The following is a 26824-nucleotide window of genomic DNA, read 5'->3' on the forward strand; positions in this document are numbered from 1 at the left end:
AAATTGTTAATTGCAAATTATATATTTTTTCTTCGAGACAACTATGTGTTTTCTTTACACCAATTGATTCCTCTCATTATTTTGTACATAAAAGTATTAAGGTAAGATAATCGAAAAATGAATATTTTACAAAATATTTTACGGTTTATGTAAAATTAAGAAATAAATGATTTCAATTCTTATAACTCAAAAAGTACTTGAGGAAAAATATTTTATTATAGTGTTTTGGAAAACCCTCGAGATAAGCTATAAAAATATGCAATAAAAAATAGGGGGTTCCATTTAAGAAATTGACGGTGATCTTCACGTGACCTTCAAATGACTCTCCAAGGTCAAATCATTGCTACTTTCTTATGGCCTTCTTCAAGCCATACAACTTTTGTTTGAAACATTTTTTATTTAACGCCGTTTTGGAGATATTTGCGTATTATTTAAAATGGGACACTGTATGTTGTATTAGAAAAAAATTATAATTAACCGATATCTCGCCGATAGTCTTGTTTAGCATCTGTAATAATTAATTTTATTGTATTTATATTACTTATTTATATTAATGACCAGAAGCTGCAGATTCTGCTCGAGATTTACTGCCAATCTGTCGTCAGATTACGTGCGTGCAGATCCTGCTCGGTTTTTTCTGACAATTTGACATCAAGTGATGTTAGCAGATCCTGCTCGGTTTTTGGTGACAATCTGCTGTCAGATTCTGTGAGCAGGTTTTGCTAGCGAATCGTGAGCCTATTGCGGACATAACGGATGCCAATCTGCTAGCAACTTTTGTGGAAATCTGTCGCCAATCTGTTGGTAAATTGCACGCATTTTGCTTACCTATTCTTAATGATCTATGATCAATTCTGATTGGAATCATAAAAAACTTTTATAACATCAAGTAGTTAAACTGTTGCTTCTTGTAAGTTATATTTATAAGCATTAGAAGTCTATATTATTAGATTATTTTAAATCGAGAAAAATTTGATGTTAGTTTGTATTACTAATTATCAATCTTTTTATTCATTATTTTTTTATAGAAAAACTCATTATATTATTCAATAGTTTAATATTTATATAAATAATTAATATAAATATTATTTATATATTAACATTAATATATATATATATATATATATATATAATCCTAATTTATTAATATATATATATATATATATATTGTGTATATATATATATATATATATATATATATAGTATATATATATATATATATATATACAATATATAAATATTATTTATATATTAGTATTAATATGTATGTACTATGATATATTAAACTACATTAGCATACAATTATTTATATATAACAACTGGAACGACAAAATAGCCATGTTATATGTAATATTGCAAAAGGGATAATGCATTATAAATACAAATACAGACTTCACAGCCATGATAGTAAAAGGATATATTCAAGTAATATTTAAATTATTAAATTAAATTATACAGAGGTTTCAAATCTAAAAATGTTTTTATAAATCAATTGATTTTAATTCTAAAATATTACTGTGATTATATAAAAATTAATATAACTATAAAAATTATATTACATACGAATAATGTCACAAGAATTTACAAATATTTAGAGAATAAAAATTAAAAATCGTCATCGCTTTTGATTGTAGTATTGCGGACTGTTTAGATTATTTAAAAATTTGTATATAAGAAAATCTCTATTAGAGGACATATTGAAAATTGACATATATCTATTGAAATTCAATGTAAATTTCGATCATTTGGATAAATGAACTGCATATGTAAATATGACTGTAATGCATCAATTTGATCAATAATTTCATCTTATCTTAGAATTATTTTATTATTCAATTAAAATTTTTTCTTACGTTGTTATGAACCGTCAGAAATTAATACGCACATTAGCGTTAGCATTAACAATTCTTTAATTATAACATTCTTATCTAATTTATACATTAATGCTTTCAATATACAGGGTGTCAGGAAATTTTTCACAGTCCCGAAATGTGAAGGTAGATTGGTTCAAATTAAGAAGAAAGTCTTATACTATTTTGCGATATTCGCAATAATTAACGAAAATTAATTAAAGAAGATCGGCCAATGCACGTGGCTAGAAGTGCGCGACGGCGAAGTCACGGATTGAATCCAATTGTGATCTAAATGATGATATATTAATCTGAAAAAAATTTCAAGAGCATAGGAATGGTTTCAAAGATATGAAGAGTTAAAATCGCGAGAAGCGAATCCAATGGTATGTGATAGATGAAAATATCACGTGGACTTTCATTTTAATACATTTTTCGAATGGATTCCTAATTTCAGGAATTATTTTTTGGAGAAATTGTAATTGTGCAATAATTTATTTAAGCAAATTGTTTAAACAAGTAATTTTACAATTTCAACTCTGGAAACAGTGATGCGCGAAATTACTTAAATTATAAACAATTCATATGCGTCTTTGTTCAGTTCCATGTTCATTAAAGAGATATGTAAACTATAAAAGCACAAGTCTAACCAGAATTTATCAGTATAAGATGCTCAGCTGAAAATATTTAATAATAAACCCTTCGATATCAAATTCTTCATTCTACAGTCTTTAAGCCTACATCTCTGAAATTGTCCAATTTCAAGCCCTTAAATCCCGATAAATATAACCAATGAGATTTTGAGTCATAAACACGCATATTTCTCTAACTTTAAGTCAACGTGATATTTTCATCTATTCCATACCATTGGATTTGCTTACCGATTTCGACAACTTCAACTCTTCATATCTCCGAAACTATTTTTATGCTCAATTTGAAATTTTTCTCACAATACATTATATTAATAAGCTATCATTTAGATCACAATTCAATTCAATCCGTAAGGTCCACTAAAAAACATGTATTTTTGTGGTTGCTCTTTACAATTTGACATACATATATTTCAATGCAACATTAAGTTTTTTAATCTAAAGTTTTTTGGACCGAACCTGTTACTAGAAGCAATTTATTCAATAGTTCAATAGTTCAAGTTTCTATTCTATTAATTAATAAAAAAATATATAAAGTGTTATTTTTTCTGTGAAATTGAAAACTATTTTTTTTCAACAACACTAAGGAACTTCGGTATATTATTCTTCTTTCAATTTCTCCCGTTAAATATTTAATATTTTATAATTCTTTTAATATCTTATTAATATATCTCTTTCCTATAAACATTTAATATAATATAACTAATAAGGTATATAAATAAAAAATGTATTGACTTCTCCAACATAATAATGAAGTAAATATCATCAAAAATAAATCAAATATATATTCTCTCGTTTCTTTCGATAAATATTTAAATCAAAACCTTCGAGTATTGATATGCGTTAATACTAATACTAAAAATACATCGTATGAACATTATTTATTGAAATTTGGTTTTAAAAGTAAATATTAAGATTACTTTTATAAAAAAATAACGAACTTTAAATATTGATTTGGATAAATAATATTTAAAGAAGGTTATATTGAAAAAGAAAATTACATTGAAAAAGATATTAAATTATTTGTAAGTTATTTATCAAATGTTAATCTCATTACTTATTAGTAAAATTTAATTTTCAAGCAATGCATACTTGCATATTATAATTATTAAAACTGTCAGTCACGTGGAGTTAAGATGTAGTTAAAATATATTCAGATAAATAGATAAAATTAATGAATTAAAATTAATGAAAACGTCAAAATAACAAAATGAGTAAATCTTTGTAAAAATATGCGGTCACATAAGTTTTATCTTAACATATAAGTTTTCATCTTAACATATCAATAAACAATAATTCTTGTAGTAAAAAAATTCATTTTAAATTCCGTAAGAAATATAAATTATATCTATTTATCGCCAAAATACCACACATTCAGCACAGAAACTTGCAGCAATATTGCAGATTGCAGTGCAATGTAGCAGAGATATTAAAAAGACATTTTACAATATTACTTTAGCAATGTTATAACATTTTAAAATAGCAAAAATATGATAGTGTATGGTACGTGTTTCTTTACTTGTCGCTACGCGGCAACACTTCAATTTTTCATCATGAAATGCATTCAATTTTTAATCATGAAATGGATATGAAAGACTGGTACTAACAGAAGATTCAAAGTATATTTCTTTTTTTTTAAATTTAATTTTCGACAAACTGATTTAATTTAAATTAATTTGTTTAATAATCTGAATCCCTCTAATTGAGATTCAGAATATTAGATTATTTGAAATTAGAAAAAGATGAATAAATGGAAAATAAGCCATTTATCGTGTATTAAAATATTCCTATTGCTAAATGTATATATAAGATAATTGTATGTGTATCGAGATAAAAGCGTAATAATAAAAAAATAATAAAAAAAGCATAATAATAAAAACATAATTTTAATAAGAAACATTTAATAAAAAATACTAATAGATGTTTCTTAAACGTTTCATAGATGGTTAATAGACTTTAAATAAAATCTTATAGAGATCTAATTTGAAAGACACACACAAATATCTAATTAACCGAATTGATGATGTCTAATTAACCAAATTTTATATATTTTTAAGTTTCAAGATTTCTATCAAAAGCAAAAATATTCTATATGATATTATTAGATTATTAGATAATTACATTTTTTAAATATATTACATTGCAATGTTGCTATGATGTTTTGTTGCAATATTACAAAATGCTAACGTCTTAATGTTGCCGTAATTTTACAGCAATGATGTAGCAAAGTTTCGCAATCGATTTGTAATATTATAATATTTTAATGAAAGTATTCTGCAATAAGTCTGCAATCTTTCTATACTATATAGATATAGAGAAAAATCTAAAAATATTTTTAGTATTAAACTTTAAATATTAGATTGAGAATAACTTTATTCAAAAATGTTTGTTAATTCTTTCATGTTGTGAATTATGAAGAATAGGAAAATATTTTATTTAGAGAAAAACATCTTACGAAATAAAATATATTCAAAATATCTTTTTACGAGAAGCTATTCTCTCTTAGATTTTTTCAAAATTGTGACTTCTGAGAAATTATTAGCTTCAGATTTTAAAACTTAACTAACCTAACTTTTGCTTCTGCTTGAATCTGAAGATTAATCAAATTCAGTTCAGCATTAGTATGATTATGATTATTGTAAGCAAAAATAATTCCACGAAACAAGTTTTTGCTCGAATCGAAGCCAAATGGAGGTGATAACGTTGAAACTTTCTTTGTAGTAAACTAGATAATCTCATCCTCAGAATATGTCGGATGCAGAATTTGCAATCTTCGTTCTTGATTCTGATTTTGCGGATTCTTCAATACAGAATGGAGAAATCTTCGTGTCTCCGCTTGTAATGCGTTTAAACGTCTTTGAAGGATACGATTGCGTTGAATGAGAATTATCGTGTGTATGATAATACTCAAAAGATCTGTGAGAATAATTTAAGATATTAGAAAACCCTCTCTCTTTCTCTTTCCCCTCTTGTTCTTTCTATGCCTTCTTCTGATGAAAACGAAAAATAAAATAACTTTTTGATAAAAAAAAAGCTAAAGTGTACGCCGTGAAAAAACTTTGCAATAAACATTGTTTAAGAGTTAGTTTTAGTTTTATTCCATTTATTTTGCTTTGTTTTTTAAGTTTCGAACGAATTTTCAGTAAACAGTGTTATATTAATGTTATATAAGAGCATTAAAACGGAATGTTACAAATAATATACATAAGTATTATTGGTAAGTTATTAATTAATTGTAAAATCTCATTCATAAATGTAACATGTAATGTAAGAATGATGTCGATAACAACGTATTTTATCGTTGTTATATCGTAGTTATACTCTAGAATTGGTTGACAGAAAATATTGAATGATTATATATAGAGTTGGTAATTAAATAAACAAAATAAATTATATTATGTATTTAATTTATAAAATTTGGAATTTCGAAAAACTAGAAATTTTTACTAATAGATAAATAGTTTATTTCTCATATTTATACTCAAATTAAAATAATCTGTTTAATATTTTAAATCTCTTGTTGGAATTGTATTAGAAATTGACAAAAGAGAAATAGGAGAATATTGTCCCGAATAAACTATTCTTCCGATTGGGAACTTTGTAAGTAATCTGAAGATATCATATTAAAGTCAACTGTTAAGATCTCATATGTAGTTTTTAAATAGTTTAAAAATTATAAATAAAAATAAAATAAAATAAATAAATAAAAAAATGAAAATGGTAAAAATCGACAAAAAACCTAATGACCTTGATCTTGATATATGTTATCAAAGTTATATTCCTGAATAACATTTAAAAGATTTTAATCGTCGTTTATTTTTTATTAAAAAGTTATTAACAAAAAAGTTTATCAATGAAATGTAATTTTTTATCTTTAGGAAAAATCATCAAGTGGCATTTTAATAAAAGAAACTATACAAACAGTAAAAGACTAAAAGAAAAAAAATCGAAAAAGTACATTTTACTGTGCAAAAAGCAATCCATGTATCTTATAATTAAAGAATAAAATTAACTTCGTTACACTCCAAAACACTAGACTGGGATGGATCTCCCTTCGCGCAGAAAGTTATAAATCTATGTGAAACTATATAATTATAAACCTCCTTTCTCATTCGAAGCACCATTATAAAAATTATAAAGAATTTCAAACTCATATGGATTCTTTTTCTATTTTCTTTCCTTGATAATAATATTTTAATCTATTGGTCTTATAACATTTAATAAAATAAAATATTTTAACAAAATATTATTGAATTCTTATTTTTATATTTATATTTATTATTATTATGGGGATTTTAAAAACTGTTTAAATAATTCAAATTAAATTTCTCAGAAATTAAGCATTTTCACAACTCATTTTTAATACTGGTAATTTCGATTACATTCAATTAATATTACATATCTGTAAAATTTCATCAAAATGGGAAAGGGATGATATACTAAAACTAAAGTTAAGCTGTAATCTTCTTAATTTTAAATAAAAAATATTAAATTATATGCGGCACACATTATAGATGCGCCGTACTTAGATAGATCACCGCATGTTTTGTTTATGGTGTTATCAGTTTAGAATTTAGAAAATTATAGATATCCCGGATAGGACTTTAATAAATGATTTCTAAACATCATAACAATATCATTTATCAAAAGTTTCATTTCCATCGGAAGAGTGGTTCATTCGGAACTACAACTTAATAATATTTTACTTATATTACTGTTGTAATGTTGCAAAATAATACGTATGATATATTACAATTTTATATCATATAAGTAAAACTTACGTTATATTATTTGTTACTTCCACGTTATATTACTGCAATAAACAATGTTTGCTGGATTGTTTCAATTTAAAAGTGAATTTTAGCTTTGTACTTGTGTATTTATATACTTGTGTATCTATTTCACTTTGTCTTTTCAATTTCGAACGAATCTTTGCCACGCATAATATGGAGCAAAAGATTTTTCTATAAGGAAAATCATATTTGTCACAATTTAAATCGAAAATATGTGTTTCAGTTTACTATAGAGTTTGCGATACTTTTTTGTTTCAATACTTTAAATTTAAAATACATTAACAATCGTACCTTTTTTTGGCATGAGGAGTTTTTTACAATATTCATTCGTATTTGTTGCATGTTTCGTATTTTTATCTGGAATAGAACAGTTTGGAATCATATTCATATATTTTAATTTCCGTAAACAATTTTCACGAGATGTTAGGGATGTTTCGATGATGGTCCCAATTTGCAGCATCTGTTCCAGCGGAAATGTTTGTCGTTTAGTGATGTTTATTCTGTTTTGAGATCTTCGTCGCCGGCGAACATATGTGTTAACTGTAGTTCTAACAACCGGAAATTCTGCTACACAAACAGTTGGCGCCATTTAATAAAAATTCTGAAACATAAATTTTTTAAATATTTATCAGAAAAATCTTATTTAAAATTATTTAATGTAAAGGAATATGTAAGGAATATATAAGAAAAATATTTTAACAGAAGAACGTATATATTCAAACATTTAATTATTTAATATTTACTTATTATTAAATGTAAATATTATTAAATATAATTATATATTATTAAATAATATAATATATTGGAATCTTTTGATACTGTGATTTAAGGAAAATAAATCATCAAAAATTTATAAATTTAATATATTTTAAGATTTAAATTTGATTTGTTCAAAGCACTTTTAATCTTTTAACAATTATAATTTGTAAGTAAAATAAAGATTTGCCTTGTAGAATTAAAATTATTTTCATTCATGAATTCATGAATTCATGAATTTTTGTCATATAATTTAAATAATGTACCATTATAAAAAAAATTGTAGTTTAATATAAGATAATATGATTTTGAAGTTAAATTATATTCTACAGAGCAAATCTTTATTTTAACTCACATAAATTAATTACTAATTTTATATTTTAAAAAGTTAAAAATATATTTATGCAATGTCAAATTCATCTCAAAATGTTATTAGATTTATTAACTTTTGATGTAAATAATTTGTTCAATTAATTGAAGTTTTGAATATAATAGAGATTGCTTTACTTCTCTTACATATCATGAAATTCAAAACCGTAGCAGTATCACTTCATAAATTATTTTCCAGTATATTGCTGGAAAACATAGATATGCATTGTTGTTTGGTTATACTGCTATCTCATATCAATTGCCATACATCACAGAAGCTTGCATCAACATTGTTGAAAGGTTACAATATTGCTCACTGCAGTGTAATGTTGCAGAAATAATACAAAGACATTATTTTGTAATATTACTTTGGCAATGTTGCAGCAACATTTTAACATAGCGAAAATGTATAATATGTGTTTCTTTACTTGCCGCTACGCGGCGACACCCAATTTAACTAAATCGTATTCGAATTCATCTAAAATGGATATAAGATCTACAAAGGATTAATGTAGTAATTATATTTGTTGTCTTGTGTCAGTTTAATTTCTGATAAACTGACTTGATTTACTTAATATTCTGAATTCTAATGATGGATTTACATTATTAAACAAATAATTTGTTTAATAATCTGGATCCTTCATTGGATTTCAGAATAATAAACAGATTTTTCTTAATTGAATGGGTAAATAGGAAATAATGCATTTATTGCAGGTATTAAAATATTTTGATGTCGAAAGTATGTAAAATTATTGTATGTATAATATTCAGATAAATATTTAAAAAACATCTAATAAAAAACACTAATAGATGTTTTTTTAAAGGCATTTTTTTCCTATCTTTCTTAACATTTTTTTATATTTTCAAAGTTTATTTATTAAATTTAAAATGGTGTCTGCATTTGCAAAACGCACTAGCAAAACGCGTTTTAATATTACAAATATTACAATAACGTTGCACCGTAATATTGCTACAATCTTACATTGCATATTCCTAAAAGCGAACATTTTAACGTTGCTGCAATTCCACAACAATGATGCAGCATTTTGCAATGAATTTGCAACGTTGCAATATATTACGGTGAAATTGCTGCAATGTATATGCAATCTTTGTGTGCTGTATGGGTTCATGCTACTCATGTGTGTACAATATGCAGGAAAGAAATTATGAATGATCAAAATTTTTGCAATTACGGTTCAGGATTTGAATATTTTATACTTCTAATATATGTAACATTCACATATAATTATATAATAATATATAATAATTATATATACAGCGTGTCCGTCGATTTCCGATCAAAATGAAATAAATAAGTAGATTGGCTCGAATTAAGAAGAAATGACCTGTATTGTTTTGGGAGTGTCGCAATAATTAACGAAATATTAAATAAAAAAGATCGGCCAATCTGCGTGAGTAAAAGCGCGCGGCGACGAGAGTCGTCCCACCGTAATCCGATACTACGAGCGCGGCGAAGCGGTGGGCGGGTCGCTCTCCGAGACATGATGGTGGTTTGCGATATATCGCAATACCGCGCCGAAAAATGACCCCTCCCCCCTTTTCGTGGCGAGAAAATGATGCGCTATCATTTCCACATCACCTTGCGGTAGATAGCATGGTGCGCTTTTTTTATAGTAGTTCCCCCCATAGGCCTATTCCACTCTCAATTTAAAAATTATTCAAAATGCCATTTACTATACGCTGAATATATCGTAAATGTAAAAAATTAATGGACAGTACCTTTACAAAAATTGATTCGTGGTTGAAAATCCCTCGATAAAATGTATTGCACACGTTGATAATGTGATACGATGATAAAATTCTTCAAGAATCCTTTCTTCATCTCGTACACGAAGACGCACTGCTGGACCGATTATCTCGATATTATGCACGACACTCAATTTCACATAATTATTGCACAACACGTAAAATTGTACGGCCACTTGGTTTTCGTGCACGCCCGAAAAATGATTCCGTGTAAATTGCGGCCGCACGATAAGTATTTTCTCCCGCTAGTCCATATGCCACAATCATATCCGTATATTCCTGCAGAGTACACTTCATTTTCTCTGTTAATTTACTACGCAAACACAAGATTTTTATTAAAACGTCTTAGCTCTCGCACGCTGTTACCAGACTGCGTACGCCAGCAGCACGCAACTATAGCTGAGCGGACATGTGAGTGTAATCATAGTGCGCAGGCGTCGAACTCACACGTACGCTTACACTCACATGTCCGCTCAGCTGTCAGCTGTAGTTGCGTGCTGCTGGCGTACGCAGTCTGGTAACAGCGTGCGAGAGCTAAGACGTTTTAATAAAAATCTTGTGTTTGCGTAGTAAATTAACAGAGAAAATGAAGTGTACTCTGCAGGAATATACGGATATGATTGTGGCATATGGACTAGCGGGAGAAAATACTTATCGTGCGGCCGCAATTTACACGGAATCATTTTTCGGGCGTGCACGAAAACCAAGTGGCCGTACAATTTTACGTGTTGTGCAATAATTATGTGAAACTGAGTGTCGTGCATAATATCGAGATAACCGGTCCAGCAGTGCATCTTCGTGTACGGGATGAAGAAAGAATTCTTGAAGAATTTTATCATCGTATCACATTATCAACGTGTGCAATATATTTTATCGAGGGATTTTCAACCACGAATCAATTTTTGTAAAGGTACTGTCCATTAATTTTTTACATTTACGATATATTCAGCGTATAGTAAATGGCATTTTGAATAATTTTTAAATTGAGAGTGGAATAGGCCTATGGGGGAAACCACTATAAAAAAAGCGCACCATGCTATCTATCGCAAGGTGGTGTGGAAATGATAGCGCATCATTTTCTCGCCACGAAAAGGGGGGACGGGTCATTTTTCGGCGCGGTATTGCGATATATCGCAAATCACCATCATGTCTCGGAGAGCGACCCGCCCACCGCTTCGCCGCGCTCGTAGTATCGGATTACGGTGGGACGACTCTTGTCGCCGCGCGCTTTTACTCACGCAGATTGGCCGATCTTTTTTATTTAATATTTCGTTAATTATTGCGACAATCCCAAAACAATACAGGTCATTCCTTCTTAATTCGAGCCAATCTACTTATTTATTTCATTTTGGTCGAAAATCGACGGACACCCTGTATAATTATACAGGATCCGTCAATTTTCGACCTTGACTAAATAAGGAAGTAGATTGGCTCAAATTAAGAAAGAATGACCTCTATTGTTTTATGATTGTCGCAATAATTAACGAAAAATTAAATAAAGAAAATCGGCCAATCTGCGTGAATAAAAGCGCGCGGCGACGAGAGTCGTCCCACTGTAATCTGATACTACGAGCGCGGCGAAGCGGTGGGCGGGTTGCTCTCCGAGACATGATGGTGGTTTGCGATATATCGCAATACCGCGCCGAAAAATGACCTGTCCTTTTAGTGGCGAGAAAATGATACGCTATCATTTCTACACCGTCTTGCGATAGATAGCATAGTGCGCTTTTTTATAGTGGTTTCCCCCCTATTCCACTCTCAATTTGAAAATTATTCAAAATGCCATTACTATACGCTGAATGTATCTTAAATGTAAAAAATTGATGGTGACAGTATCTTTATAAATCCGTGGTTGAAAATCCCTCGATAAAATGTATTGCACACGTTGATAATGATACGTTGATAAAATGCTTCAAGAATCCTTTCTTCATCTCGTACACGAAGATGCACTGCTGGACCGGTTATCCCGATATTATGCACGACACCCAGTTTCACATAATTATTGCACAACTCGTAAAATTGTATGGCCACTTGATTTTCGTGCACGCTCGGGAAATGATTCCATGTAAATTGCGGCCGCACGATAAGTATTTTCTCCCGCTAGTCCGTATGCAGTGTTTGCTGTAGATAATTTCAAAATTATCTAGATAAAGGTAAAGATAATATCCATTTCAGTGTATACTTGATAAGGACCACAACCATATGGTCGAAACGTCGTATTGAATAAATTATAATTCTGGCTGGGATAATAAGTTTGGTCGACTACACAATCTCATTTAACCCTTTGTAAAGATAATAATTCGTAAATTTATTTTAGATGAGATAAATATGATTTTGCTTTTACTTAATCTAGATGAGATGATTATTGCGATAATCTAGATAATTATCTAGATAATTATCTAGATAATTATCTACATATTTTTGTTTATTTTATAAGACTATAAATATTTGTAAAAAATGTGACGCAGATTATAAATGGGATATTAAAATCACATATTCTACATGGAATATTAAACACATATTCTTTCTCCTTTCCTAAAGAATATTTAAATAATAACAAAAAGGTATATAAACGATATGATTAATTTATTTATTAATTTATATTTATAATATATTTATAATATATTTATAATATATAATATATTAATAATATAATAATAAATGTGTAACAATACATATATCATTTTTATAAAATATACATTAATGCAATGCACAAATTTAAGTAAAACAAGTACAAGATAAAGTATATTTTAGCTATTTTAGATAGATTTTTAGAAGCTTGCCTCGAAAATTCTTTTGCATAATGAAAACGTCATCTTAGACAATTTTTAGATAAGATAACATATATTTTTTATCTAAGATAAAGATAAAGATACTTTGTATTTCTTTATCTAGTTAAAGATAAAGACGATCCATTTCTTTATCTAGATAATTACCTAGATAATTTTATCTAGATACCAGCAAACACTGCGGATATGATTGTGACATATGGACTAGCGGCAGAAAATACTTATCGTGCGGCCGCAATTTACATGGAATCATTTCCCGGACGTGCACGAAAACCAAGTGGCCGTACAATTTTACGTGTTGTGCAATAATTATGTGAAACTGGGTATCGTGCATAATATCGGGATAACCGGTCCAGCAATGCGCCTTCGTGTATGAGATGAAGAAAGGATTCATGAAGCATTTTATCAACGTATTATTATCGACGTGTGCAATACATTTTATCAAGGGATTTTCAACCATGAATCAATTTTTGTAAAAGTACTGTCACCATCAATTTTTTACATTTAAGATACATTCAGCGTATAGTATGGCATTTTGAATAATTTTCAAATTGAGAGTGAAATATGCCTATGAGGGAAACCACTATAAAAAAAGTGCACCATGCTATCTACTGCAAGGTGATGTGGAAATGATAGCGCATCATTTTCTCGCCACTAAAAGAACGGATCATTTTTCGGCGCGGTATTGCGATATATCGCAAACCACCATCATGTCTCGGAGAGCGACCCGTCCACCACTTCGCCGCGCTCGTAGTATCAGATTACAGTGGAATGACTCTCGTCGCCGCGCGCTTCTACTCACGCAGATTGGCCGATCTTCTTTATTTAATTTTTCGTTAATTATTGCGACAATCACAAAACAATAGAGATCTTTCCTTATTAATTTGAGCTAATGTACTTCCTTATTTCGTTAAGGTCAAAAATTGGCGGACACCCTGTATAATCATAATTATGTGGAAGATTTTTTCTCACATTATGTTATATTATTGTTGTATTAATTATTAATAATAATTATGTTTATTTGCAGCATAGTCATAATAATAAATAATACAACAATAACATAATGTGAGAAAGTATCTTTTGCGTAGCCACATAATTATGATTATATAGTATTTCTGCAATCATAGATGTTTATATATTTGTTGCGTAGCCAAGAATCATTGTAGAAATATCATATAATTATAATTATATGGTTACACAGAAGATTATTTACTCTTGCATTATGTTATATTATTTATATTATTTATGTAAAAGTTTATATATTTGTAGCGTAGTCATAATAATAAATAATACAATAATATAACATAATGTGAAAGAGAATCTTCTGCGTAGCCACATAATTATGATTATACAGTATTTCTGCAATCATAGAAGTTTATATATTTGCTGTGTAGCCAAGAATGATTGTAAAAATATCATATAATCATAATTATATGGCTACGCAGAAGATTATATTCTTTCATATTATGTTATGTTACATTACTTATTATTATGACTATGTTGCAAATAAAAATAATTATAATAAAAATGTTTAAAAAAATATCTCTCGACTGTTGCCAATATAATAATAAATATACAATAATAATAATAATAAATAAATATAATAATAAAATAGAATGTTTAAAAAAAAAAACTCCTAACTGCTGCCAACAAAAAGTACATTTTAATAATTATAAAAAAATTATATATAAAAATAAGAACAAAAAAAGTTAATGAAAAAGATATAATATAAAATAAAAAAAGTTATAATAATAATATAAAATAATAAAATAAAAAATAAATAAGAAAGTAAAAAAAATTTTAATTAAAAAGAACTCCCGATTGCTGCCAAGAAACAGTATAACATTCATAATAAATAAAAAATGTTTAAAAAAAAACTCCCGACTGCTGCCAACAAAAAGTACATTTTAATAATTGTAATAATTATTTTATAATTATTAAAATGTACTTTTTGTTGGCAGCAGTCGGAAGTTTTTTTTCAAACATTTTTTTATTTATTATTAATGTTGTACTCTTTGTTGGCAGCAATCGAGAATTTTTTTAATTAACATTTTTTCATCATGAAATGGATATAAAGAACTGTGGGGCTGAATAGCTCAGTGGTAAGAGCACTCGCCCGGCAAGCGAAAGACTCGGGTTCGATTCCCGATTCAGCGACTTCGCTCCGATATTTTTCTTGTCTACGTCTTTACTTCTCGTCTCTCCAGGGGGGTAAAGAGGGTTTTTTATAGAATTTCTCAAAAATGAGAATCTATATATCTTGGTAAATGCACCAAGTAAAATATATCCATATGCTTTGTTTTCTTTTAAATTTTCGCGTACAATTAAAGAAATTTTTAGGCATTACCATCCGCTGTGGCTCGGAGACGCCAGTTTTCTTATCTTGTTGTTTAATATATAACGAACCTAATTCCTTTCGATTTAGTTTGATATCATTTTGTCTCTATTTATTTACATATTTATACTTACTGTACTTACTGTACATAGCACACATGTGCTATCTTTTTGTTAAATGTAATATCTAATATTCAGTAAAAAAATTAAACACATGCTAATATTTCTTTATTATAACTTTCTATAAAAAGTTATGAAATTTAAATACATATTTTTTTAATAAAAAATTTGACTAAATGGCATAAAACGTATTTCACTGTGTATAATGCCATATTATTAATATCATAATTTCTATGCAATTCCATGTAATATGTTACAAATCTTGTTTAATCGTTTCATATGGGATTGTGCACAAATATACTTTCTCTTACATTAGTTTAGATTATGTAAATCTATTTTGCATATTTCCGATTTTTATTTCACACAGAGTGCGGAAAAAAGATAGGAATCTCTGAATAACTGCGAAAATATACAAGATAGAAAAAAAATATTAAATACAAAAGTTGTAGGATTTTAAGTTACAAATTACATATGTAATATCAATCACACAAATTATATATGTATGACCTTGAAAAGCGGCGTCAATGATATGTCATCTTAAATTTTTTTAAATAGAAATCTCCATTTTTATTGTATATTCTTATAACTTACCTAAAGCTTATTGAAACACTATAATAAAATATTTTTTTATTATGTACTTTCGAGTTATGAAGCTTGAAATAATTTCTTAATTTTACATCAGCAATAAATATCTCTCGTAAAATATTTATTTTTCGGTGCTTACCTCAATTCATTTATGCACAAAGTAATGAAAGGAATCAATTAGTCTAAAAAAAAATAATTATTTTTAAGAAAAATATGTAATTTGCAATTAATAATTATATATATATATATATATATATATATATATATATATATGGGCCACGGTGTATATATATATACAGGGTCTACCAAAAGTGTGGAAACCCCTAAATATCTCGGAAAATATACGTTTTACAGAAAAGTGTTTCCAACAAAAGTTGTAGGGTTTAAGAAGATCTATATACTGATTCTATCAGTTTGACCTTGGATGGCGTCGTCAAGGTCAGGTCAAGGTCACATTGACTTTTTTAAATGACACCCCCTACATTTGATTGCATATTCTTATAGCTTAATTCAAGAGCTTTCCAAAACACTATAATAATGTTCATTTTTATTAAGTACTTTGCGAGTTATGAGGGTTGAATGATAGAGTAGCGCCGGTATTAACATTATCCAAGGTGTACTACATGGAGGTTACTCGCTCGGATTTGCATCTGTTGTGTGTGATCCAGCTAACTAAGGCAAGATCGATTCCTCAACATATCCTCATATTTCGCTGAAGTCAAATTGCCAAAAAATTGCTCCATAAAACGTGTATGAAACGTCTCGTTAGTTCCTTCATTTACCGCTATGTGACGCACTACATGCAGTCTAACTCGCATTTAAAATTCAACTAAGAATGTATAAAGCTATCAAAGAACGAGCACCTTCTAACTTCAGCTTTGAGCAAGCAGAAATTAATTGTTATCGTCCAAATACAACGTACGATTAATTAAAATTAAACGTTTTAAAAATGGCTGGCGACTTGTCGGAACGTGAAAGAATCACTATCCTCATGATGCGTGGATGGGGTGATAACGAAAGATCGTTCTCTGATGTCGTTCGATTATTTAATGACACGTATCCGAACCGTCGAATTAATAAGTCCACTGTGTTAAAAACAATAGAACGTTTTAGACAAACTGGTAGCGTAAGAAATCGCTCTAAGTCAGGAAGACCATTGTCTGCAACCAACGAAGAAAAACAACTTGATGTTCTGCAGACATTTATTGAAGATCCCAATTCTAGTGTTCAGAGAGTCGCTCAAACTCACGATATTGCTCCCATGTCGGTTTGGAGAATTTTAAAGAAGAACAAGTTCCATCCATATAAATTGCAATACGTTCAAGAATTGCAAAACGGAGATGAGGAGCGTCGTATACATTTCTGTGAAAGAATGATGGCACTAATAGATGTCCGGCCCATCTTCCCTTATCAAATTGTTTTCACAGACGAGGCAACTTTTACCTTAACGGGAGAAGTTAATAATCAAAATTTTCGTTTCTGGTCAGATGAGAATCCGAATTGGGTGCGGGAAACTCACACACAACATCCACAAAAAATAAATGTATGGTGCGGAATAATAGATGGCTATTTAATAGGGCCGTTTTTTTTTGAAGAATATTTGAACGCTCAAAGGTATGAGAGATTACTTGTTGATCAAATAATTCCAGCCATACAGAATACTTTTCCAAATAATTTCCAAGAAATATGGTTTCAGCATGATGGAGCTCCTGCTCATTTTGGTGCAGGACCACGTCGTATTTTAAATGAGACTTTTCCGCTACGGTGGATAGGAAGAAGGAACGGAAATGAGGGAGGAGAGGATTGGCCACCTCGGTCACCAGATCTAACTCCTCTTGATTATTATCTATGGGGATATCTGAAGAGTAAGGTTTACAGAACAAAACCTAAAACCATTCACGAATTGATACAGCGAATAAGGGATGAAATGGCTTTGATACCTTTTGAAACGAATCGTAAAGTCATTTCTACATTCTACCAAAGATTAGCATATTGTCAGGAAGTAAATGGCAGCCACTTTCAGCATTTACTTTAACACATTGAAACACATTTGCAATCGTTTGGTGCAACCTAACCTGATCTCTGTGTACACGCACCGCACGCACGCACACGCACACATTTCGAACAATTATTATGATAAATGAGCATCCACAAATTTATTTACTGTTTACTATGTCGATTGCTTTCCAGGTCTTTAAATGCTCGATTGTAATTTGGTTGGGTCTTTGCTTTTGCTGACTGGATCCACGACCGATCTTGCCTTAGTTAGCTGGATCACACACACAACAGATGCAAATCCGAGCGAGTAACCTCCATGTAGTACACCTTGGATAATGTTAATACCGGCGCTACTCTATCATTCAACCCTCATAACTCGCAAAGTACTTAATAAAAATGAACATTATTATAGTGTTTTGGAAAGCTCTTGAATTAAGCTATAAGAATATGCAATCAAATGTAGGGGGTGTCATTTAAAAAAGTCAATGTGACCTTGACCTGACCTTGACGACGCCATCCAAGGTCAAACTGATAGAATCAGTATATAGATCTTCTTAAACCCTACAACTTTTGTTGGAAACACTTTTCTGTAAAACGTATATTTTCCGAGATATTTAGGGGTTTCCACACTTTTGGTAGACCCTGTATATATATATATATATACACCGTGGCCCATTTTAATCGACGCACCTGAATATCTCCGTTGGTAAGCCGAATACGAAAAAATGTTTCAGACAAAAGTTGTATGGTTTTAAAGGGGACATAAGGTGGTGTTATTAGTTTGACCTTGAAGAGCTTCCTGAAGGTCACATGAAGGTTACCTCCAACCTTTAAATGGGATACCCTATATGCTTTTGCATATTCTTGTAGCTCATCTCAAGAGCATTCCAAAACACTATAATTAAGTTAGTTTTCATTAAATACTTTCCAAGTTATGAGGCTTGAAATCATTTTTTAATTTTACATAAACCGTAAAATATCTTGTAAAATATTCATTTTTCGATTATTTTACCTTAATATTTTTATGTACAAAATAATGAGAAGAATCAATTGGTGTAAAGAAAACACATAATTGTTTCGAACAAAAAAATGTAATTTGCAACTGACAATTACATTTTTTTGTTCGAAACAATTATGTGTTTTCTTTACACCAATTGATTCTTCTCATTATTTTGTAAAAGTATTAAGGTAAAATAATCGAAAAATGAATATTTTACAAGACATTTTACGATTTATGTAAAATTAAAAAATGATTTCAAGCCTCATAACTTGGAAAGTATTTAATGAAAACTAACTTAATTATAGTGTTTTGGAAAGCTCTTGAGATGAGCTACAAGAATATGCAAAAGCATATAGGGTGTCCCATTTAAAAAGTTGGAGCTGACCTTCACGTGACCTTCAGATGGCTCTTCAAGATCAAACTAATGACACTATCTTATGTCCCCCTTGAAACCATACAACTTTTGTCTGAAACATTTTTTCGTATTCGGCTTACCAACGGAGATATTCAGGTGCGTCGATTAAAATGGGCCACGGTGTATATATACAGGGTGACCCATTTTAACTTAGGCAGCCAAATAACTCGAAAAATAAGCACACTACGAAAAAATGGTTAGAATCAAAATTTCGTCATTTCGAGGGGGACGTACAATGGCGTTAAAATCAGCCCCCCCACCCCTCCCCCTGGGCGGTGAGGGGGGGCAAGTTTGAAATCTTAAATGGAACCCCCTATTTTTCATTGCATATTCTTGTAGCTTATCTCGAGAGCTTTCCAAAACACTATAATTAAGTACCTTTTTATTAAGTACTTTTTGAGTTATAAGGCTTAAAATAATTTCTTAATTTTACATAAACCATAAAATATCTAGTAAACCATTCATTTTTCGATTATCTTACCTTCATACTTTTATGTAAAGTATTGGTGTAAAGAAAACATACAGTTGTTTTTAAGAAAAAATATGGAATTGTTAATTGCAAATTACATATTTTTTCTTAGAAACAACTATGTGTTTTCTTTACACCAATTGATTCCTCTCATTATTTTGTACATAAAAGTATGAAGGTAAGATAATCGAAAAATGAATGGTTTACTAGATATTTTATGGTTTATGTAAAATTAAGAAATTATTTTAAGTCTTATAACTCAAAAAGTACTTAATAAAAAGGTACTTAATTATAGTGTTTTGGAAAGCTCTCGAGATAAGCTACAAGAATATGCAATGAAAAATAGGGGGTTCCATTTAAGATTTCAAACTTGCCCCCCCTCACCGCCCAGGGGGAGGGGTGGGAGGCTGATTTTAACGTCATTGTACGTCCCCCTCGAAATGACGAAATTTTGATTCTAACCATTTTTTCGTAGTGTGCTTATTTTTCGAGTTATTTGGCTGCCTAAGTTAAAATGGGTCACCCTGTATATTTTTTAACAGCTTTTTACATCAATTGATTCTCGATGTTTTGTGCATAACGTTTGAGATAAGATCATAGACAAATGAATATTTTAGACAAGATATTTTTTATAATTGATATAAAATTAAAATATTATTTCAAGTTTATAACTCGAAAAATATATGAAAAAATATTTTACTAGTGTTTAGTGTTTTGGAAAACTCTTTCAATATAAGTTACAAAAATGATATTAAATGGAAATATTATTATATTATTTTGAAATTAAACTATTTAGCAAAATTGATTTTTCTTTTTTTTAAAACTAATAGAATTAAATAATTTTTTAAACTATTGTTTTCAAAAAATAATAATTAAAAAATACCGACATATTTAATTTTTTTCTATAAATTGTTTGCAAAAACATAATAAATATCAGATATCTATAAATATATTTAATATAAAAGATTTCTGTCGCGTGAGATAATTTGTGATATATTTGTTCCACGAGCATATATATTCAATTTTATTTATATATAATCTACTTTAAAATAGCTTAAGAATACATGTAAGAGTATATGTATCTAAATTATTTGTATACGATAAAAAGTTGCTAGAAATCATGCACTTTTAAATCTGTTAACCTATTATTTTATTATACTCCGGAAAATTTATATTTGCTATAAATTATGAAGTTTCCTATTTTGAAAATTCATATATAAAAGATAATAGAAAACTTTATCTTGAATAGAAATCTTTATCTTTTGCAAAATGCGTATATAATGCCAATGAATCGACGTATCATTTTTAATATCCCACTCTTGACTTTGGAATAACATCCGGCGTTTTGATAATGACCTATGTGTCCTATACGTGGATATCTTTTCGCTCTCCGCGCGTGGCGACACGATCGATGCAGGCGATGACCTGATTACCGTTAACGTCACTGCACGTGCCTGTACCAAAATAATGCTAAAGCCTTATTCTCCTACCCACTGCGCGGTGTATATATGTGAGATTATTTTGACCTCGAGTCTCTTCTACCACGTGCAAGACGTGACGCGCAATGATATGATATATAATAAATAAATACAATTGTCTTTGATATGTAAATGTGTGAAAACTTGAGCAGGTAATGAGTATCTGCATCTCAAGGCACGTATATACATATATATATATATATATATATATATATATATATATATATATACATATTATTACATTATTAATAATTAAAAAGTAATATATAATTAATAATTATAACTTATTATAATTAATAGTAATTATAATAAATAATATATAATTAATAATTAAAAAGTAATATACAGGGTGTATCAGAGCGACCGTATCAGGCTGGTATTTCGAAAAATACGCATTTACTTGAAAAATGTTCCGAACAAAAGTTGTAGGATTTTAAGGGGCGCATTACATAGCATGGTTAGTGTGACCTTGGATAGTGTTGTTAAGGACACGGAAAAATCAATTAAAAGTTTTTAAATGGAAACTCCTATTTTTGATTATATATTCTTATAGCTGACCTCGAGAGCTTTCCAAAACACTATAATAGAGTATTTTTTCATTGAGTACTTTTCGAGTTATGAAACTTGCAATAATTTTTTAATTTTACATAAATCGTAAAATATCTTGTAAAATATTCATTTTTCGATTATCTTACCTTAATACTTTTATGTACAAAATAATGAGAGGAATCAATTGGTGTAAAGGAAACACATAGTTGTTTTTAAGAAACAATATGTAATTGTTAATTGCAAATTACATATTTTTTCTTCGAAACAACTATGTGTTTTCTTTACACCAATTGATTCCTCTCATTATTTTGTACATAAAAGTATTAAGATAAGATAATCGAAAAATGAATTGTTTACTAGATATTTTATGGTTTACGTAAAATTAAGAAATTATTTCAAGCCTTATAACTCAAAAAGTACTTAATGAAAAGGTACTTAATTATAGTGTTTTGGAAAGCTCTCGAGATAAGCTACAAGAATATGCAATGAAGAATAGGGGGTTCCATTTAAGAAATTGAAGGTAACCTTTATGTGACCTTCAAATGACTATCCAAGGTCAAATTTTTGCCACCCATCTTCTGTCCCCCTCGAAGTCAAGCAACTTTTATTTGAAACATTTTGTTGTACATTCAAATATAAAAAAGTTATTGGGGTGGATAAATTAAAATGGCTCACTCTGTATATAATTATATATAATTATATTTAAATTTATCTAATTGTATATAATTATTTATAAACTTCTTTTTCCAGGATATTTGTATTATATCCTATTATAAAGTAGTGTGTGTGTGTGTGTGTGTGAGACTGAAGTTAGACTTATTAAGCTACATCTTTATTATAATAAAAACATTTTTCTTATTTTTTTTGTATCTTCGTGTAATAAATATATAATATGATATAAATAGTTTGTATAAATAATCCTTCTTAATGACTCTTTTAGGAGAAAAATGTCAATTTATATAAATATGATTTTTCATTCTTTGGCACGTGTTGATGATTAATATACTCAAACATTAAAGTCATTTAATTTGCGTATTTGCTAAGCATGCTGAAAACCGTAACTGTTCCAATCATGGAATGCATGCGATAATTCTGGCATTCTCAGGAAAAACTCGATTATAAAACATTAAGATTATAGAGCGATACACGCGCGACGAGAACGGGCACGTGGAAGGCCGTCTTACGTCATTCTGTCCCGCTCTATTAAAGACGCGAATGCCTCCGTGTACGCGCCGACCTGTATAGATGTAGGAATACATGCACACACTGACATTGTTTTAATGCCGCGGACATATTAATGATTGTACGCAGTTAAGCATAGAATTTTTTTTTAATTTTTTATTAAAACTATATGAATGATGAAAGCAGTAAAACTCGAGATGCATCTGAACATAGTAAATCTTTGTATGTAATTTCGGATTTCCGGAAAACATTGAAATCAGAACGATATGACATAGAAGAAAGAAAATATTTTATCGCACATTTATATATATGATTTAAATTAATACTAATTCATACACTTAATATTATCTATAACAATAATCCGTAAAATAATAGTCTTTATTAGTTTTTTTATCATGATTATATCTGAGATATTATTAATCTTTTTTAATTTGTAAAAGTATGTCTTTTTAACGCTGCTTATATTAAATGTCTTTAATCAGGTTTATTTTCTGTAAATGGTAAATACATATGGTAGAGAGGTTCTAGAATTATGGGATGTTGTATTCTTTTGAGAGCAAGTTGGAACCGATTTTTTTTCAAGAAAATGTAAAGATATTTGTAATATAATTATAGTCCTGTGTATAATTAGCTGTAGAAAAATAAAGATTTTTTGCGGAACACATATTGATAAGATAAAGTCTAATAAAATTTTAATTGAAATTTAAAGTTTTTGTTATATTTGTTATATTTTCATTATCATTTTTGTCGCTATTTTATTTTAAATTTTCTTTTGAAATTCCTTCCTTGTAAATCTTATTAGAAATTGAAATCTTGAAGAATTTTGAGGAATTATTTAATTTTTTTTTAAATACATATTTGTGTTATAGAATATATATTTTTGTGTGCGTGTTTTTATTGTAAATGTTTAAATTGAAAAAATAAAAAATGTAAGCATTATAAAAAATTATAAACAACTATATATAATATAATTGTTTATATTATAATTGTTTATATTATTATAAAAAACAATTTCATATTATAGATTATATGAAAACAAATGTTTAATATGTTATAATAATTATTTTGTATCTACTTATACTGGATATTACTTTTAATTAACAGCATCTGTTTAGGATAGATATTTAACAATCTTTTTATTTCTTTATATTTTATCTCTTTCTCTCTCTCATCATCCTTTTTTTATCTTTCTCTCTATACAGATAAATACATATAAACTCACACACATTAAAAAAAATATATTCTATATTATTATAATTGTGACATAAATATTTTCAACATAAAATACAAAATAAAGTAAAATGTGAGATAAAAAGGTAATGAATAGAAAACTCTGAATCACGTTGCTAAAAAATAATGTTAAGTACTAATGCATAAAGATTAAAATAAATATATAATATAATATATTTGTGTGTTCTAATATTATAACATATTATACAATTGTATATGATATATGTGTATATATATAAATATATATATATATATATGTATATTAAAAAAAATATATTTATATATGTACTAAATTTCTAATATATTTATCTCTCGTATATATATATATATATATATATATATATATATATATATATACGAGAGATAAATATATTAGAAATTTAGTACATATATAAATATATTTTTTTTGTTACTTTATTATATTTGTTCTCTCATATAATATATTGAAAGCAAAAAGGGATGGCCAAATTTTACTAATTATGTACTTTTTAAAAATGAATTAATTATTAAATTTTAAGTTTATATAAATATAAAATGTTTTGAGTGAAGTAAAAACTCGCGGCAATTAAAATCATTTGAATTCAAATTGATTAAGATTGCAGTGAATCAAACAATAATTATTAGAATTATTGTATTTATTGAATGGAAGCTGGTTAGCAACGATGAGAAAATTCGGATTTAATTCGATTTGCATTTTAATATTTCTAAGAATTAGATCTATTTAAATTTTCAAATTGAAAGAAAAACAATTCGAAATAATAATAATGAATAATAATGAATACTAATAATTTCCCCTTTTTTGTCTTTTTTGGAAATTTATTTAATTTTTAATCTTTAATATTTAATTTTTAATCTTTAATCTTTTGCATAAAAACACATTCATCACATAACAACACATTTATACACGTGGCAACTGTAAAGTTCAATGACTCTAGCTTATGTATCTACATGTATTCTCTTAGTTAGCATATTAAAGAGAGATCGATTCTTTTAATCTCTTACAACTCACTTTTTTATAGCAACCATTTTCTTTTATCAACTTATTAACAAACTTTTCTTTTATCAACTTATTAACTAAAATTTTATATGCGAATTTATAGGCTTTGATATTACATATAATGATACTGTATTTGTATAGGAAAGACAATAATGATCATCGATATGAATAGCAATCTATATAATAAAATGTATGAGCACAAATAAAAGTAAATATTTATCTATTCTCATATCTATATATCTCATATCTTATATCTATATGTAACATTATTTTTGACTGCTTATAATTTTTATAAAATAATTTATTTTTATAAAATTTTTATAAAATTTTTGTATTAAAAAAATCTTCAATTTAAAGTATATTTATTTTTTTCTATTTTGTAAATGATAAATTTTTATCATTTATTTATCTTTCATTAATTTTTTCTTAAGTTGTATATAAATTGAATAATAAAATTATTTTCATGTATATTATTGTACATAGTTAAAAGAATTACATGGGGAAGTTCCATATTTCATAGAAATTAAATATTTCTAATAAAATAATTTTTACAATTTTATATTTTGGTTTAAGAATTTTTTATATAGTATAATAATATATGCACACCATATTCTGTAAAAAGATATGATTTCATACTTATTATTAACTTTTTCAATAATATTTATAAAAATTTTTCATTAATATCTTACTGTAACATATAATAATCTCAAATATGCTATGTATATGTATGTGTATATGTATTAAAATTTTATAAAATCTATATTTGTTATTTTATTTTTGATTTCTGTATATATATGTATGGCTGTAATAATAATATACGAATACAAATAAAAACAAATATTTATCTTTGTAATTTTTATATTTATATTTTTATATTATTAAGATTACTTTTGAGTGTTATATAATTTTTATAAAACGTATCAAAAATCTTTAATTTAAAGTAAATTTATTTATACACTCTTGTATCACATGTTGAATTTGACAATCACTCTTACGATAGAGAGACATAAACAGCAATTTTAACAAAAAATATCACTTTCATATTTCAAAACCTAAACATTACAAATTTCGGATATTTATCTTAGAATCATTGTAGAGAGAAAATCATATCTTATAGGAAATATTAAAATTTTTTTCTTATATTCTTCTTATTACATTTTTTCTAAAATCTGGCACAAAAGGATCACTGATGGTAACAATGCAAACACTTGATGTATCATGAAGTTCAATCTACGTTTATTTTGACACGTATCCCCGATTCTTTCAAATACATTCTCTCAAAATCGACTTACAAAGGCAACTTTCATAGTCAAAATTAAAGAGCACGTATATATATCAAGAGATATAAACTCATCTTGATAAAAATCGAAAATTCAGAATATACAATTAAAAGTTATCGTGAGAAAGCTTGTGCTGATACCTACAAAGAACCGTCACTCAATGTCGTCGTTCCTCTATCATTGATCTACACGCGCCGATGGTCGCAAACCGAC

At 27.9% G+C, this 26824-nt stretch overlaps 1 protein-coding gene across 1 annotated transcript; it reads right to left on the bottom strand.

Annotated features, from left to right (window-relative positions):
- Positions 1 to 5002: 5002 nt before the first annotated feature.
- LOC105257983 lies at positions 5003 to 26824 on the bottom strand. Its single transcript, XM_025412488.1, has 3 exons — positions 26756 to 26824; positions 7585 to 7894; positions 5003 to 5416 (listed from the first exon to the last, which is right to left on the bottom strand). Exons 2-3 carry the CDS (start codon positions 7880 to 7882, stop codon positions 5226 to 5228), a joined length of 489 nt encoding a protein of 162 aa, XP_025268273.1. The 5' UTR covers positions 7883 to 7894; positions 26756 to 26824; the 3' UTR covers positions 5003 to 5225.

Source organism: Camponotus floridanus, unplaced genomic scaffold, assembly GCF_003227725.1.
Source record: "Camponotus floridanus strain SB8 unplaced genomic scaffold, Cflo_v7.5 scaffold108, whole genome shotgun sequence".
NCBI lineage: Eukaryota > Metazoa > Arthropoda > Insecta > Hymenoptera > Formicidae > Camponotus > Camponotus floridanus.